Raw genomic sequence first — 15,926 nt, 5'->3', positions numbered from 1 at the left:
AACCATTATCAACTGTACTCCGGTGGTGGCTGCGTGTGGCACATTTGTGCGGGCATATTTCGAAAGCAATCTGTAATAGGGACAGAGTGCGCAGAGTGCTGATAGCTTCGCGTGTACCATGTTCTCGCCACTTAGCTCACAGTGAAGTGAGAGGCAGCATGAAGGTCAGTTTGCTTGCTGCTGCGCTTCGTCTTGTGTGATGGACAGACAGGTTCCCTTGTTTGGTAGGCATAGCAGTGCTTATGCACTTAAGTCGTGGCAGAGTATTGCCATTCATCCATCATCCATCACGGTCTACTTTTGACACTGGAAAGATGGATGTCACGACGTTACTGGAGAGCAATGGATGTGGCCTTTCCCCTGTTTGGCATCTAACGTTGGGAACAGTGGTATTGTAACAGTATAAGCAAGGGCAGAAACCATGTAGAAGTGTAACGTAAGCAACATTGGTTCTCGAGCTCAAGAACAACTTGGAACACAAAATGCTGGTAGCTTCCCCTTCGGTGAGACAGTTACAAGTTTCCACCTTGAGCAAAACATTTGCAGTGTTTGCATGAAGTGGCATCTCCCGGGGATTCCCCCAAGCACAATATTTTCTCATTTTTTAATGCCACGTTTTAAGAATCGTACCACTTATAGAGGTTTGGTGGCTCTGAATTTAGCAGCTATACAGTAAAGGAAGGCCGAGGAAGATAGTACAAAGCACTGAAACGAACCTATTACGACCTGCCAGCATAGTTTGCAATGGGGGCACAATGCAAGAAAAAGAAACTGGTCGCATACTTAGATTTAGGTACACTTCAAAGAAGCCCATATGGTCAAAACTAGTCTGGAGCCCTCCCTCCATTTATGGCATCTCTCATGCTTGTGTGTGTTTAAATCCCATATTTTGTTTCCAGAGTCCATCACCTTCCTTTCTGCATTTGCTCTTTGGCCTCTTGAATGATAAGGCACTGCTAGGACTCTCTATTGCGCATTTGTTTTGCTTCTCCAGTAGATCTGCAACTGCTCATAAACACTCATTTTGATGAGGTCCTGCAGCAATGCAACCTGTTTCTTGGAGCCCCAACAAATTTATAACAAGGAGGCAGCAGCAGTGGTGCATACATATGCTGAAAGAAAAACACTCACACATCAGAGAGTTCATTTTTTAATAAACATAAACTTTGTCTGTAAATGCAAAGACACGAGATAAATTACACAAAAACAGAGGCAGGGCCAGGCAATTATCGAAAACAAGGGCTGCATTCTAGTACAAAGTCTGTGTGTATAAATACATGTTGATGCATGAAGTGAGATCATGGGACATCATAATGCCTTCAGGAGGGTTGGGCTTTGCCGCAATACACAATTTTCAATGAGCAAATAAATTCGGTCATTTCAGTACAACAATCTAATCAACCTGCACAAATCCTGTAATCATTTCTTTTTGCTTTCACAGCTTGCTCCAGTTCTGAAACCACATCAGCGCATGCAACGCCTGTGCTTGTCTATCTGCAATGCAATGTTGCCTGCGCTCAACCTTAATCGATAATGCGACATTGATTGGAACATAATTGGCTCCTGCCGATTTGTGACATCCAGAGTAGAGGCAGTCAGTTGCTTTACGTTAGCTGTTCTTGGAACATAACCAACATGGTGAACCTTTCAATTCATGCTAGTTACGGTGTAGAAAAGACGCAATTTAATAAGAAGTAATGGCAGGAAAAGAAAATAATGCTCTTTCCAGTCCTGCAATTATTTCATATCATTTTGTCCTTTTACACTATGAGACTGTGTTCCAGCAGCAACACCCAATGGTAAGAAAAGGATTGTTATCAAGCTTGGCTAGCTATCACACTATGCACACTATCCAAAATATTTGTTGTGCCCTTGATGGAAAGTGGCAGTGTTCCAATGAACTGAACTGAACAGGCAGGCAATGAAGAAAAAAATGGCAGTGTTCACAGATGTGGTGAAGGGATGACATTTTGCACTGGGAGCATGTACGATGCTGCTGCAGCTATTTCCCACACGTGCTCGCATAAGGGCTCTCTCTCAGCTGTGCGTGGGCATCACACACACACCTGGGCGTGCCAGCATGACTTCTTGAAAAATTTTACACCTGTCGGGTATTTCTTTTTAAGTGCACACAGCATTTTTAAGAGCCATTCATGAGTGGCTTTTGATAATACCAATGAAAGGTCGTAGACCACTGTAGTGGCCGTACTTAGCACGGCTTGTACATACGTAACACACATTCCAGCAAACATGCTTCACAATATGGCAGCTGCACTTCGCTTCCTTACACACACTAGAAGATGGTCAGCGTGTGGTACTAGTAAAGCCTTTGCATGTGTTTTTTCCCCTTCAGTGCGAAAACATGCGCAGCCCTTACTCGAGCACTTACGGTACTTGAGTGACCAGGACCACACAAAACAGGCGACCAACAAGCTCACTACACTCTGAACCTTGCTACAGTTATGCTCTTCCTGGAGACTTAGATGTGGCACATGCCATGGAACCGTGCAAGCAGCCCCCGGTGAAAGGAGGCTCCGGAACACATCTGTAAGCAATGGGTACCGCAAGACACGTGTTCTTGCTGTCTACTACATTAGCAAAGCCAGCCTTGGTACATGTGCCGTCTGTGCTAGTGCCACATGCCAACTTGTGCACTCCTTCAAAACCAGCAGAACTAACTTGCCACATTTGACGAGACTACGCTTTACACTCTTGCCGTGCCTTGCTCAAAGCCAAAGCGTTTTTTTTTTTCTTCCTTCTTTGCCGGTTTTGTAAGCAAGCTTTTATCTCTCTTTAATGAGTGCTCCTAACAAAAACAAAACAAAGGTTTGTACACACTTCTGTAAAAGTGTACAACAGAAGTCTTCCCCCCGCCCTTAATTCTAGGGGCACACTAAGTATGAAGAAAACGCAATGTCCACAGCAGTGTGTAATGAGCAACAAACAGCAGCACTTGTCCCCTGATGCCAGGTCTGCTATGTACATGTGCACGAATGACTGCTGCTGCTGCTGCTGCCGCTGTTTCTTCAGAGGTGCGGGCAGGACCTTGACGAGGGGGCGTACGCTCTTCAGGCCAGCTGCTCAGGCCAGTGCAGTGGCTGACTGGGTGACTGTTCCAGCAGTCAAGGTATGGTACATGGGCTCCCTGCTGACTGTCATGATGAGCTCGAAGGAGTTTGTGCCTGTGTGATAAGAGAGTCACGAAATGCGAGTCAACTCACTTGTTTAGCTCCGACAAAATAACCAAAGCCCACTAGCCACAAAAGATCATTTGTTTTTGCATCAGCAACATAGGCAAGGCAATCTTCTATTGCAAATGACAAGCTATCATTGTCCAGCTAGAGCAGACTGCAGACTAGCTAGAGTTTTCCAAGGAGTTTTGTAACACTATACATACCTAGTATTGGCTTTTCACTGGTGCAAAATTATGTGTAGTGTTGAGGATAACTAATAACAGGTGCTGGTTGGGAAAAAGGCATTCCATGCCTCCTCAATCACTTGATTTTTTTACTCATTCAAGCTACGAAAAATTCACTGTTGTAAATTCTGCCAGAAACAGCAATGGGCACGGGAAGCAGAGCTTCATATGAAAGGTGCATTTAAATTAGAACTGGCTCAAAATAAACTGGCAGAACTCAAGGAGGAAATTGCATTCAAAAGTATATGAGGAAGACGGACAAAAGTGTGCAACTTGTGCCCACTGTGTTGGATGGAAGTAAAAACAAAATCAATCAATCAATTAGTCAGTCATGTCAATTCAGGTTGGGTCACCAGATAGGTTGGACTTGCACCTACACATTATCACACTTTTGTGTAGTCTCGTGCAACATCTGTTATAGTTTAATATTTTCTGCTTTCATTTTGGTTCATGCATACAGTACCGAGGTGAATAACAATGCCTTCATTCTGCTTTACATCTGAATCCCATTTACACTGTCTATCCACTATAAGTGGTGCACAAATGAAAGTAACTTTAAATAGCCTACACTATCCCTTCTCTCCAATGAGACTATGGCAAACTACAGTCAGCTGTAGCCAGTACAAGATTTTTGCTCCAGTGAAACCCATTTGGTGCTATGACATTGTTGCAATCATTAAAATGGGATAACTTGCTCAAATTAATGCAGCAACTGATGCCATTGCACTATTTTTGTGCTTCTTCCTTGTCATTAAGAGACACAAGACAAATTTGTGAGCTACACCTAAAACCACGTACAGGTTGCAGGGAGAAGTTGTCGTAGACATCCATGAGGTCTTCTATGGAGTACTCTTCAAGCACGACGAATCCGTCAAGGCGAGGGTTGATGCGACGGCTGCAGCTGAGACAGTGAACCACATGCTTCTTGTCGACCTCTCTCACCAGAAGGATGTTGAATACCTCAACCTGAAATTAAGAGCGAGTCCATAAGCAGACAGAACAAGCTGCAGACATGAGAGCAACTTTGTGCTATAGACATTGTAGTGTGTCACTTCTTTTACTTAAAGTGCTTGAATCCCCATTGTACCATTTCTGTGTGTGTGTCAACTATAAGAAAAACATGCAATCAACAATTCTTAGGTCTCATCATCTCCCGAGACAAGCACAATGCATGCTGCAGCTGGGCTATACAATCTGTTTAGCTAACCTTAATGGCAAACCACTTTCAAGGAAAACATAAACATCTAGATGTAACAGCCCAATGAAAAGATTATCACGGGAACACATGAAATAAACTTTACTGCAAAGCTCAAGTAGAAAAAAATTGATGACGTGAATAAGTATTCAACCAAAACTAAAATGTTGCTAAATTGACGTTCAAACATATTTTCAAACAACCTGAATGCATTTAAATGTACAAGCGCAATGTCGAATATCACATGGCACTACGTATATGTAATACCAGCCCGTTCAGCCCACAAATACAAATGTGAAATGGAAGGAGTGCACAATCGCCTACCTCACAGTTGGTGCAGTAGTGGGCAATCTCATTCTTGGCTCGTCCGTGCCAGCGGATCTCCTTGCCGAGGCCCTTGACAAACTCAACCACTACCTGACAATGCCTCAGTGACCGGAGGAGGCAGTACCTGCACAAGGGTCACAATGTGCAAGAATCCAGGTGTTAGAATGAATGAATGAATGAATGAATGAATGAATGAATGAATGAAGCATTTACTAACATAAATGCTGGCTTTATGGCCTAAGTGGGGATGGGTGGGTAAAAGAACAAAGGAGAGAGGAAGGACAATGTGGGAGTCGGCAGCCGATCTTGTGGATGCCACCCGAAGCTCCTCTATAGGAGGTGGATGACATCTGTATTGCAGGCAACACATATACAGCGCTTCGAGAAGCACCCTGTACGTCTACTCAAGGTTGGATCCAATCCTCGAAGTCGGCTGCCAAGCTCTGGTGCTTGGAACACTGGTCTGCGAATGCACTGCACTCCCATAGCAGGTGATAGATGGTTTGGCAGAATAAAATGATATGTTGACAATCACCATTGTCAAGGAAAGCAAAATTTTAACTTAAAGCGAGATTTTAGAACTTTAGCACATGACAGCTTTTTTAAAGAAATTTAATTAGGTACTTGCCACCATTGGCTATGGATAAAGCTCTTTATGTTTAAGTTGGCATCTTAAGTTGCGGATTCTTCCGCAAAGGACATGCCAGTTGCAAATGAGTACAGTATTTTTTACATGAATCCAATGCATACCAGCATATGCCTAAGTTGGAGAATTCTGAGCAATTGCTTTCGTTTCAGCAAACGCATGAAGTAGTGAATAAAGACACTGTGGGATTGACACAAGACGCCCTGTACAGTTTCTAAAATTTTGAGTGAGGAGCACAAGTCATTTGATTTAAAGTTTGTTACAGGTGAACGAGGCACAGTATTAGATCATTGACCTTAAAAGCTATGGTAGCAGAAAGAAAGTTCAGCTGCCTCAGAAAAGGTCACATCTTGGTCTGCTTGTGGAAGAGTGTCTACAGCTTTTTCTTGATTCAAGAGCATCATGGCTTCCATGTTATACAAGGATAGCCACATAGATGACACGTTTAGGTTGCCCAACGAAGGATAGCATGGTCATGGTCGTCAGTAATGCATGGCATAACTTTAGCAGCTACTGTGAATCTGCAAGTACCAGTGGCGGGACTACCGCCTTTACCTGTTCTACAATCTACCCCCTTCATGCACCCACTCCGCTGAATCGAAACGGCCAGTGGAATACAATTTGGGCGGATGAGGTTGTGACAATAAGTAAATGAATGTGGCATACTGGAAGCAAAGCTGAAGACTACGGAAAGACAAGCTCACTTGATCAGCTCGAAGAGCTGCGGCTCGGAGACCTTGAGATTTCGTGCCAGGTTCCAGGAGAGGTGGACCATGGGCACAATAGACTTGTAGGCCTCCAGCTTATTCCACTCGTACCGCTCGAGGCCTAGCCTGAACTGGGTGCCGTTTAGGGGGCCCACATTCCAGGCAATATTGTTGCACCAGCCCACTGCCTGCACCCAGTGGACGGTGCCAGCATTGACCCACACCAAGTCGCCCGGGCGCTGCAGAAACCGGTAGACTGGGATGCGTGCTGCCATGAGGTCCTCCATCAGGGGCCACCACGATCCTGCATTGGAACAATGACACCGTGTTACGAAGGGGTACAGAATGTCTCCCGAATGCTGCACAGATGCCACACCAAGCATCAAAAGGAACACAGCGTTTTGCAATGCCAAGCAATTACTACCTTTCCACTTCACACTTAGTAGCACAAAGTGCTGCAGTTTCTGTGACAGGCAGCGTCAGAGAAAACATTCTTTAGGGGCAGATGCATTACTGTCCAAGCGGAGTTATGTCTGAACTCTCAATCCAACTTAGAACTTCTATTTAGGTGATTCATTATGAGCGGAGCAATTCTTTATGACCATATGAACTAAGGTCCTAGTTTAACTAAACTTACAGTGAAGGTAAAGCACAGCATTATCAGTAAAATCTAAGCATTGAAATTGGAGATCCTGCTGTAATACAATTTTAATATACAATATTAACATCGTCGACACCAACCAACATGACAAATGCTGATTAAGACAGTGTGGCCACATCAGGGAATACAAGTTAATCATACACTAAATATTTTTTTATTCATCCTAGTGGTGGGTAACTCCATTTAAATAACAAAAACAGTGTGCACATTCGCAGACACAATATGACCGAAACGCACCATGGAGGTAGTTGATGTTGTTCCGTTCACAGAGACCATGAATGACACCCCAATATTCTTCCGGCGTAGCGAACCATTCACAATCTCCTGGTCCAATGTTGATGTTGACGGAGCAGAAGTTGTTGTTCTCCTGGTGGCCAGGTGTACGACTGCCCGGCACCTGGGAATCAAGTTCACACTTCTTTAAACACAGGTGTTTAAACACAGGTGTCAAAGAACAGGAACTCCACTGCAAGCAAACTATTTTTAAAAGTACTGCACACAAAGATGCACTGCCTCTTGGAGATACGACCGAATGAGTTGGTTAGATGGCCTTCTTGCATAGAACTTGCTGGGAATAAAATAGAAGTTTCACTGAAGAAGGAATGAAAATTTATGACAATGACTTTATATCGGTACTGCTCACACAGACGCTACAGTATAAGGCAACAAACCTGGCACTAAAGCTTTTCTTCAGAAATGCACATTAGCCGACATGCAGATGAAGCACACAAATACACCTCATCAAATTCTACGAATATCCATTATTTGGTCACACTGCTGAACCTACTAGTACAATCCAATTGCCTTTCATGCCCATTCGCATGCTGGTATTGACCCTGTGCTTGTAGCCACACAACCCGGGGAAACTTGCCTTCATGTAGAGCTGCACGGTGTTCATGCCGAGAATGGTGTGGCCCACGTGGCTGAGCATGTTGCCCGCAGAGACAACGCGTGCGAAGGCCGGCAGCTTGGTCAGCTCCTGCAGCTGGGGGCGCCACTTGCGCTCGTCGGACAGATCCACGTTGGTGCCGAACTTGATGGTCTTGAAGTGGGCACTGCGCCGCCACCGCTTGCCACCCGCTGATGTCCGAGTCAACGATGAGTTGGAGTCGCTGTCCGACTCTCGCTGCACACCCTGCGCCTTCTCTTGCTCCTCCTGCATAACGCCATCAGTATGTGTCTGTTTTCAAGGACATAAATAAACGTGCACAGCTCTACTTACACAAACCATATCAGATTCGAGCTACAGTAAAGGCTAACCCTTAATTGGGTAATCCTTAATTCTAAGTCTGCCGTACTGCAAAAAATTTTCAAGTTATTTTCATTCATTAAAGGGACCCTGAAACGATTTTGATGATTTTGTACAAACGTACTGAGTGGTTAGGGTAGGTCCTTTGATTCTTACCCGACGCACCTAAGCGCTCTGCGTAAAGCCTGTAATTTATTATAAGGTTTGAAATATGGACATCGCTACCGATCGCAGCACACCACTCAGCTGAATTTTCAGCCGTCCCTGACCATTTGACGAAAGGTGCCCTAATGACGTTAGTAGGGCGAGCTATCCGATTGGCTGCCCAGGGTACGTATTGGTAATTTTTCCAACTTTATGGTGAAAAAATGTTGTTCGTAATAGTTGCAATGTTAGTTAATTTGTTTCTATAAAAAGAAAGTAACAGAAACAGAATGCACAAGGACAATTTCTCACTATACTTAAGCACTTCTGGCACAAAGCAAGTGTCATCTGCTTGTGTTACGACATGCTCCGTGTTGACGTGAGCTCACGGTCAGTGTTGATCTCGATCTTTCTTTTCGCGAGCACCATAGTTTGCCCTTGTTACGTTGTGGACTGCAAACATTGTGGGCTGCAAACTGCAAATATGTCAAGCTTTGACATTGCATCCCTCTGCAAGGCAGCAGATGAATGAAGTGGCTACAGTGCATCGGACTGTCACTATCCGATCGGCGCCAGGATCTGTGCATTTGCAGCCGTCATTTTACACCATGTGATTACTACCATGATAGTGTTTTGAGTGCCTCGTATTTGGGTAAACGCAAGCGCAAGCCGACTGGGCCTGTCTGTTTCACCGTGCTATTTCACGGGTTAAGCAGAGGCGCAAATGTGAATGGTTTGCACAGTGCAGCCACCTAGTGGTACAGAGCTCAGCCACACACAGTAGCAGTAACAAAGTGCATTCTACTTTTCTGCTTGTGTAAATTTTTCAAAGGAGCGTAATTGTGAACACACTCATTTTCGAAATGTTTAATATGTGTTACACTCGGTTAGAGCAATATTAGCTCTTTGTTTGGCTGGTTAAGCTCTGCACCACCAGGTGGCTGGACCGTGCAGACTGATCATGTCGCTCACGTATGTCTATGCTAAAGTTCCTTCATCAGCTTGAGTTTATGCCTTCACTCATCCACACCCAGCTTGCTTGTGGTTACCGGAATACCGGACATGCTTGGTGCTGCAACAGAATGCTTGCAACGCACACTGCTTTGATAGCTCTCACTTGGGATCGACTGCCAGGCAGCTGGCGAAGAGGTTGGAGAAAATTGTGTGTTGGCTCCAAGACAACCGGAAAGTAGACAACATGACGTCTCATCATGATGAACAGCTAGTGAAGGCTGAGGTAAGCCCTGATCACTCCGCGAACGAGTTGGGAAGAAAATGCATGGCTATGGAGGCAGATAACTTGTAATCGTTCGTAGCTCACTTAATATGAGACACTTCACACAAATTGTGGTGCGAATGATTAACTGTAGCTGTACCCTACGCATCTATAAAATTTGTCCGAACCGTCTCAGGGACCCTTTAACTATGTAGGAAACGAAATGACAGAAGTATGAAGCTTCATTACATATGCACACACTGCAATTATATCAGTACTACCCTAGCCTTGTATGTTGGTAGGCAAGTAACCTTGTGTACCAAGTTATGCACAGAACCCATGGGTTTCATGGAACTGTGGTCATTTAGTCACTCTAGCTAACGTTTATGCCAAAGCTTTGTTCTGTGTATTATCTGTAGACCTTCACGTGGACATGGCTATTTATAGCCAAATCCCGTGACATAAAGGGTTTGTTTCTGGTTGCATCCGTGATGGCCAGAGTGCATTATCAAACAAGAAATACCCTACTGCGAAATGCACAAGAGAGTAGGGCAGCACAAGGGTGGAGCCAACTCTTGCATCTACTGTAGTGCAGTTATTGCATCCTCTCACAAGACCAACCCGCCGTGGTTGCTCAGTGGCTATGGTGTTGGGCTGCTGAGCACGAGGTCGCGGGATCGAATCCCGGCCACGGCGGCCGCATTTCGATGGGGGCGAAATGCGAAAACACCCGTGTGCTTAGATTTAGGTGCACGTTAAAGAACCCCAGGTGGTCAAAATTTCCGGAGTCCTCCACTACGGCGTGCCTCATAATCAGAAAGTGGTTTTGGCACGTAAAACCCCAAATATTATTATTAATTATTATTATCTCACAAGACCAGATGACATAACTTGGATCATCCACTAGTAACTTTCAAGGACATTCATCGTGACCACACACTGCAGAGCAGTATGTATTCGTATCACTAGCTATAAAAATTAATAACGTTTATTTAATTATTTTTTGCACAGTACTCTGTTGAAGATGAAAATCTTAGCACGTGCCTTACTGGTTTGCATTGCCTCCTCATAGAGGGCGCGAGAGTTTTGAGGCACAGACATTGAAAAATGTGTGGGAGGGTAGACATATACAGCTCCGCTGTAAAGTGTAGTGAGGGAAAGACTGTTGCAGGTTCGCAAGTCAATTAAGCCTAGTCACTGCTTAGCTCGGTGATCTTACTACTTATGTGAAAGGTTTCCTCTAGGTATGGCTAAGAAAAATTTAGGCTGACTCTGGAACAACATCAAGTCTACAGAGCTTGTTAGATCTAGTTCACCGTGCCACTAAGAAGAAAACAGGCTTCGAAGCAAGGCTAGAGGCTGCCAACCTTGAGGGATTCCTGGAACGAGGATGCCTGGTACTGAGCATAGCGAGCTATGCTTGTGTGTGACCGATGACTCTCACAGCGCCACACCATGCTCCGGCGCTCGGCGTCCCAGTTCTCATCCGGCGACTGCATCAGCTGCAATAAATCACATGCCAGACAACACCGCGACACTAAGGAGGTTGCTTTGGTGCAAGCACAGATGGTTCGTGGCATCCTTCCCTCATAAAGTATTACTCGGCAAACTCTTCATGCCTGCTTACGGATGCCAAGCATGAGGAAAGCACGACTCCAATCAGTGGCGTAAGTGTTAGCAGCATCTTTCCTGCCTCCTTGCTCACCTTGCTTCCAAAAACTTTTGGTCAATGAAGCTGAGTGCAAGCTTTTAATAATAAGCATTTAACAAAGTCTATGTTTAGCATTGTCAAGTGTCCACACAATGAAATTACCCGATATTTTAAACATTCGGAAAGGCAAAAGCTATTCTTACTATTCAACACAAACTCTGATTCTCTCTGCTAGCAAAACAAGAGAAGGAGCCAAGGCACAACAAGCTAAAAGAGTTACAGCGGACACCTCAAGAGGCTTACCTGCGTGCGAACCTCTATCGTATGGTCCGGATTGGCTTCTACAAGTGTTTTCGTAGAGAAAAGGCCAAGATCTGGAAAAGCACAGACAGGTGCACTCCAATAAGTAACCAATTATGCATGCGAGTCACTGATTTTGTGTATGGAAAAAATTACCCATGCAGAGCAGGCCTCTAGTGCAACTATCAGCGTCATCACATGTTAGTGAACTAAAATGCAGGCTTTTCTTTTTATTTCTGCATACTGTAACCTACAATTGCTAATACGGAACTGCAACCCATAATAGCTATAATGTTTCGTTTATTCTACCATTTTAACACTAGTAGTGAATGATGCTTCATCTTCTCTGCCCTGTCCCTCTTCTTTCTTCTCGTAACAGAATGGACAACTGGGTTAGCTGGTTTACTTGCAACTTGAAACTGTAAAAAATGCACGAAGACGAGAAGGAAGAAAGAAGACAGGACGAAGTGCTTATTCTTGTTCACGAAGGTGGTCTGCCTTCTTTTTGTTATTGCAATAGGTTGAGCCAGTATTTCTCTCAAATGGTCCGTGGAGCCACACTGGTTCTTGGTAGACCACTGACTTCACTCTAAGGATGCATCACTGATGTGCACCTTTAAAGAACGAGTATGAAGCCTGGCAAGGCTAAATATGATGGCCTATCAGCATAGAGGTATGCGCCCCACATTAATCCCAATCAAACCAAAATGCGAGGAAAGGTTGACGGACAATAGGACTTGCGACTACAAATGATCAAACCAAATCCACATCCCAAACCTCACTTTCAGCATGCTAAATCACATTTCTAATCGAGTGCAGGGTGAAAATGACAGATAAGGCACTCAAATATAATTATCACAACTTGAAATTTAACATATTGTAGTCATTGTGACCTCATCTTTGCAGACATCTTTTTCTATACATGTCTGTCCTGAACGTATCTAGAGGGAAGGCATCCACGAATGATCCTAGACTTAAAAAAAAAATGAAAGGAAAGCTTTCCACGACAGCTAAAAGCCCCAACTTCTTTGGCGAGTGAACCAAGCCCTCCGAGCTGTGCAGATACCCAACACTGACAGCACCACAACAGCCACTAAACCTTTGGTAATGATGGCAATAACCAAGAACGCTCCTAAAAAAGCATTACACCGAAAAGTTTTAAAGGAAATTCTACATGTAAAAAAAAAAAAAATTAAGTTAATTTCTGGGATTTTACATGGAAAAACCACATGATATGATTATGAGGAGCGCTGTAGCGGAGGACTCCTCATTACTTTTGACCATTGGGGTTCTTTAATGTGCACCTAAATCGAACTATGGGAAAATTTTTGCATTACGTCAATATCAAAATGCGGCCACCATGGCCAGGATCATACTCGCAACCTCGGGCTCAGCAGCGTAAAACCATATCCACTGGGACCACCATACCTAGAGCTACTGGAAGCACAGAGGTCAATGTCACAGGAAGAATGTCACACAAGTATGTCAACAAAATAGTGAGCAATGCCAATTACTGTAGAGCTTCTGGCAAAGGTATTGTAAGTGGCACACCATTATAAAATAGAAAATACTTGTTCTTTATGTATAGCCATGCAGTTCTTGAATTGTCATGTATTTATTTTCTAGTCTATTCCCTTTGGCTTTTTTCCTATTTTTTCTACGTCTATACTATTTTAATCTTTCCTCCCCCATATCTTTCTCTTCACCTGCATCTTTTCCACAGCCGTGGGACAGTTCAGGTGCCCAATGAGTAGTGATCCAGTTACAATACCTAGGACCCTTCATTTCCTACCTCCTTTTCTTGTTTCATTACTACTACTACTACTACTACTACTGTCAGCTGTTTCAATCTCAAATTTTATCCATAGTCAATTCAGACAATGAAGCTGTCTTTCTGCACAGTAGACAATAAATTTGGCTAATCACAAAAAGCGTTGTTTACAAAGGACACCCTGATTAACTATTGTGAAACTTCTGACACCCTTTGGGATGACTGGCAAAAAAAAAAAAAAAAAAAAAATCATCCAAATAGCTACAAGCTACGATGCTTCAGCTTTTTCTTCATATCTTAATTCACTTCAGTTTGTGCACTGCAGGCATTTCCAAGTTGCAAAGAATGAAATGCATAACCAAACAGACAAGATTCCAGTCATTGAAGAGGCACTGAAATCCCGCACTCTACTGCAAAAGTTCGGGTCCACCCGAGGTGCCCAGCTCAAAAAGTGAGCGAGACGTCTAAATTGAGGCGAAACTCACCCAATTTGAGGACGTTGGCCATGTTCCGGATCACTGCAATGGGGTGTGCCACGCAGAACTCTTGCAGCTGCGGCGAGAAAGCCTGCTTCTTGTTCTCCAACTGCAAATGGACGCAGCAACGAAAATGAGCAACACTATGTAAAAACTAAAGCTCTATCAAATGCGCTAATACCTTTGCACTATCATTAATTTAAGTTTTGGTATTCTTATGCATTAAAATTTTAAGATTCTCTTCTTTACACATTATTTTTGCTCTGTGTCATTGGCTTGCATGCCACATGACACTGGCCGCTCGATGTAGCCGATACGGAGAAAGAAAAAATTCAAGAATGAGCTGTAATAAAACTAGAACTTGGGAGCGTTGGTAATGCTAAGCGTTGGATATAAAGCAGGATACATAAAAACCAGGACGGACAGATACAGATAAGGATGCTTGTGCTGTCTCATTCTATCTGCCCATCCTGGTATTATATGCACACTGTTTCTTTTAATCCAATATCCAGAACGAGATTTAGTGAAAAGCATCCGAAAGAACTTGTAAAGTCAAGGGCACAACAATGACAAACTCTCCCCGAATATAGCATGCAAATGTGCAAAGCATTGTTTGTGCAAAGCATTGTTTGTGCACAGTCAAGCAAGAAAAACACAAGCGATATGCAAGAAGTGCCAAGCCACTCACGAAAACACTGGGCGTCTGCGGCAGCAGCTGCTCCTTGGTGGGGGGTGGCGAGGGGGGATCCGGTGGTCGCGGAGGCGTGGGGTCATCCGACAGCAGGCTCAGTGGGAAGGTGCCTCCCTGGCGTGCTATGTCTGCACAACCTTCCAGCACTTCCGCTGCCGACATGGCGATAGACAGGGCCGGCTTGGTTTGTCCTGGTAGCAGTCGTTCCGCCAGACCACTCTGCAGAAAAGCCGCGCATATTTTTCAAGCATTCAGGACCTCGGGGCTAACTCCGTGAGTAACCATTATCACAAGCACAAAAACTCCCAAATACTATCTTGCATACTTGGAATTGATACCATCTAGCCCAATTTAATTATCATTCCACCTATATGGGAATCCTGAGGAGGACAAGACAAAAAATTGGGCTAGTTCGGTTTAAAACTAAATCTCTATCAAATGGGCTAATAGCTTTATACTATCATTAATTGAAGTTCTTAAGTTTTGATATTCAAGATTTTCTTCTTTAAACTATTTTGATGAATGGATATGAAGAAGTCTGGGACCCTGGTGGCATAAAGCAAGCTGCAGCATTGATGAGCATTAAAATTTACAACCTATGCAATCTGCTTACGTAAGCATAAGGCAAACATGCTGTCACTATCGTTAAAAATGCTTGCATATCACAAAGAAAAAGAGAAAAAAAAACTCTCACTGCAGTAGTCATGGTACATCATACACTTATGAAATGCAGTGAGACAGAACATGATTGCAGAAACTGTTACAGAAAAGAAAAGTTACTATGAAGTATAGCTTTGTCTTCTTGTGCCTCAGCTTCCCGCACAATATGCCACATTAACAAATCCTGGTAATTTAACAGGCCAGCAAGACGTGTGGAAAATCTGTAAATTGATATTACAGTTCATATGCAGATTTAAAGAGGGCCTGTGTGCCCGGTACATTCTGCACTTCAGGGATATGTGTACCTTAAGAGTGTCCTTCGACTCCTCAGGTGCACTCTTTGATGCTGTGCTGTCATCAGATGGAGCACTTGGTAGTCCAGCCTCGGTAAGCCTGGGCGTGTCGAGAAGGTCTGGTCCAGCCAGATGGGCCAGGATGTCTTCAGCCAGGCTCGATGCCGTGTCTTTACTCTGTGACAAGAGCAGCTGCAGGTCCTGGTCACTCAGAGGTGCCACAGGAGGTGGAGGTCGGCCCTGCCAAGCACAGTGACCAAGCAACATTGCAGCGATTCATATCACATGCTCGCATGGCACACATCATTCTAACGTGCCATACATGCAAACATTTGCGAACGACATACAATGAGCTGCAAGCATGACGCACTGCGACTAGCAAATTGATTTTTAAGTTGAAGTTGATTTAAGTAAGCCAGCTTGAAAATCTGCTTGTTTTACCAGGCCCTGAACCGATGAAAAACAAAGCAACTAACTGAGCAATGCAAATAAAAGTGAGGCTGCCGTAGCTAACCTTCAGT

General features: G+C 44.0%; 1 protein-coding gene across 7 annotated transcripts in view; it reads right to left on the bottom strand.

Moving 5' to 3' along the window:
- Positions 1 to 1,134: 1,134 nt before the first annotated feature.
- Utx (Utx histone demethylase) overlaps positions 1,135 to 15,926 on the bottom strand; it is a 132,216-nt gene continuing 117,424 nt past the window's right edge. For all 7 annotated transcript variants that reach the window (XM_075681700.1, XM_075681701.1, XM_075681702.1 and 4 more), the window contains 11 exons: positions 15,418 to 15,645; positions 14,450 to 14,671; positions 13,771 to 13,870; positions 11,518 to 11,588; positions 10,931 to 11,065; positions 7,826 to 8,110; positions 7,192 to 7,351; positions 6,291 to 6,597; positions 4,938 to 5,064; positions 4,217 to 4,384; positions 1,135 to 3,182 (listed from right to left, as the gene is read on the bottom strand). In XM_075681700.1, the coding sequence (XP_075537815.1) occupies positions 3,156 to 3,182; positions 4,217 to 4,384; positions 4,938 to 5,064; positions 6,291 to 6,597; positions 7,192 to 7,351; positions 7,826 to 8,110; positions 10,931 to 11,065; positions 11,518 to 11,588; positions 13,771 to 13,870; positions 14,450 to 14,671; positions 15,418 to 15,645 (1,830 nt within the window). In that variant the 3' untranslated portion in view covers positions 1,135 to 3,155. The remainder of the gene's footprint in view (positions 3,183 to 4,216; positions 4,385 to 4,937; positions 5,065 to 6,290; positions 6,598 to 7,191; positions 7,352 to 7,825; positions 8,111 to 10,930; positions 11,066 to 11,517; positions 11,589 to 13,770; positions 13,871 to 14,449; positions 14,672 to 15,417; positions 15,646 to 15,926) is intronic.

This window comes from Dermacentor variabilis, chromosome 2, assembly GCF_050947875.1.
Source record: "Dermacentor variabilis isolate Ectoservices chromosome 2, ASM5094787v1, whole genome shotgun sequence".
NCBI classification, from domain to species: Eukaryota; Metazoa; Arthropoda; class Arachnida; order Ixodida; family Ixodidae; genus Dermacentor; species Dermacentor variabilis.
Note: the sequence above shows the minus strand (reverse complement) of the source record. Positions and strands in the feature narration are given on the sequence as shown.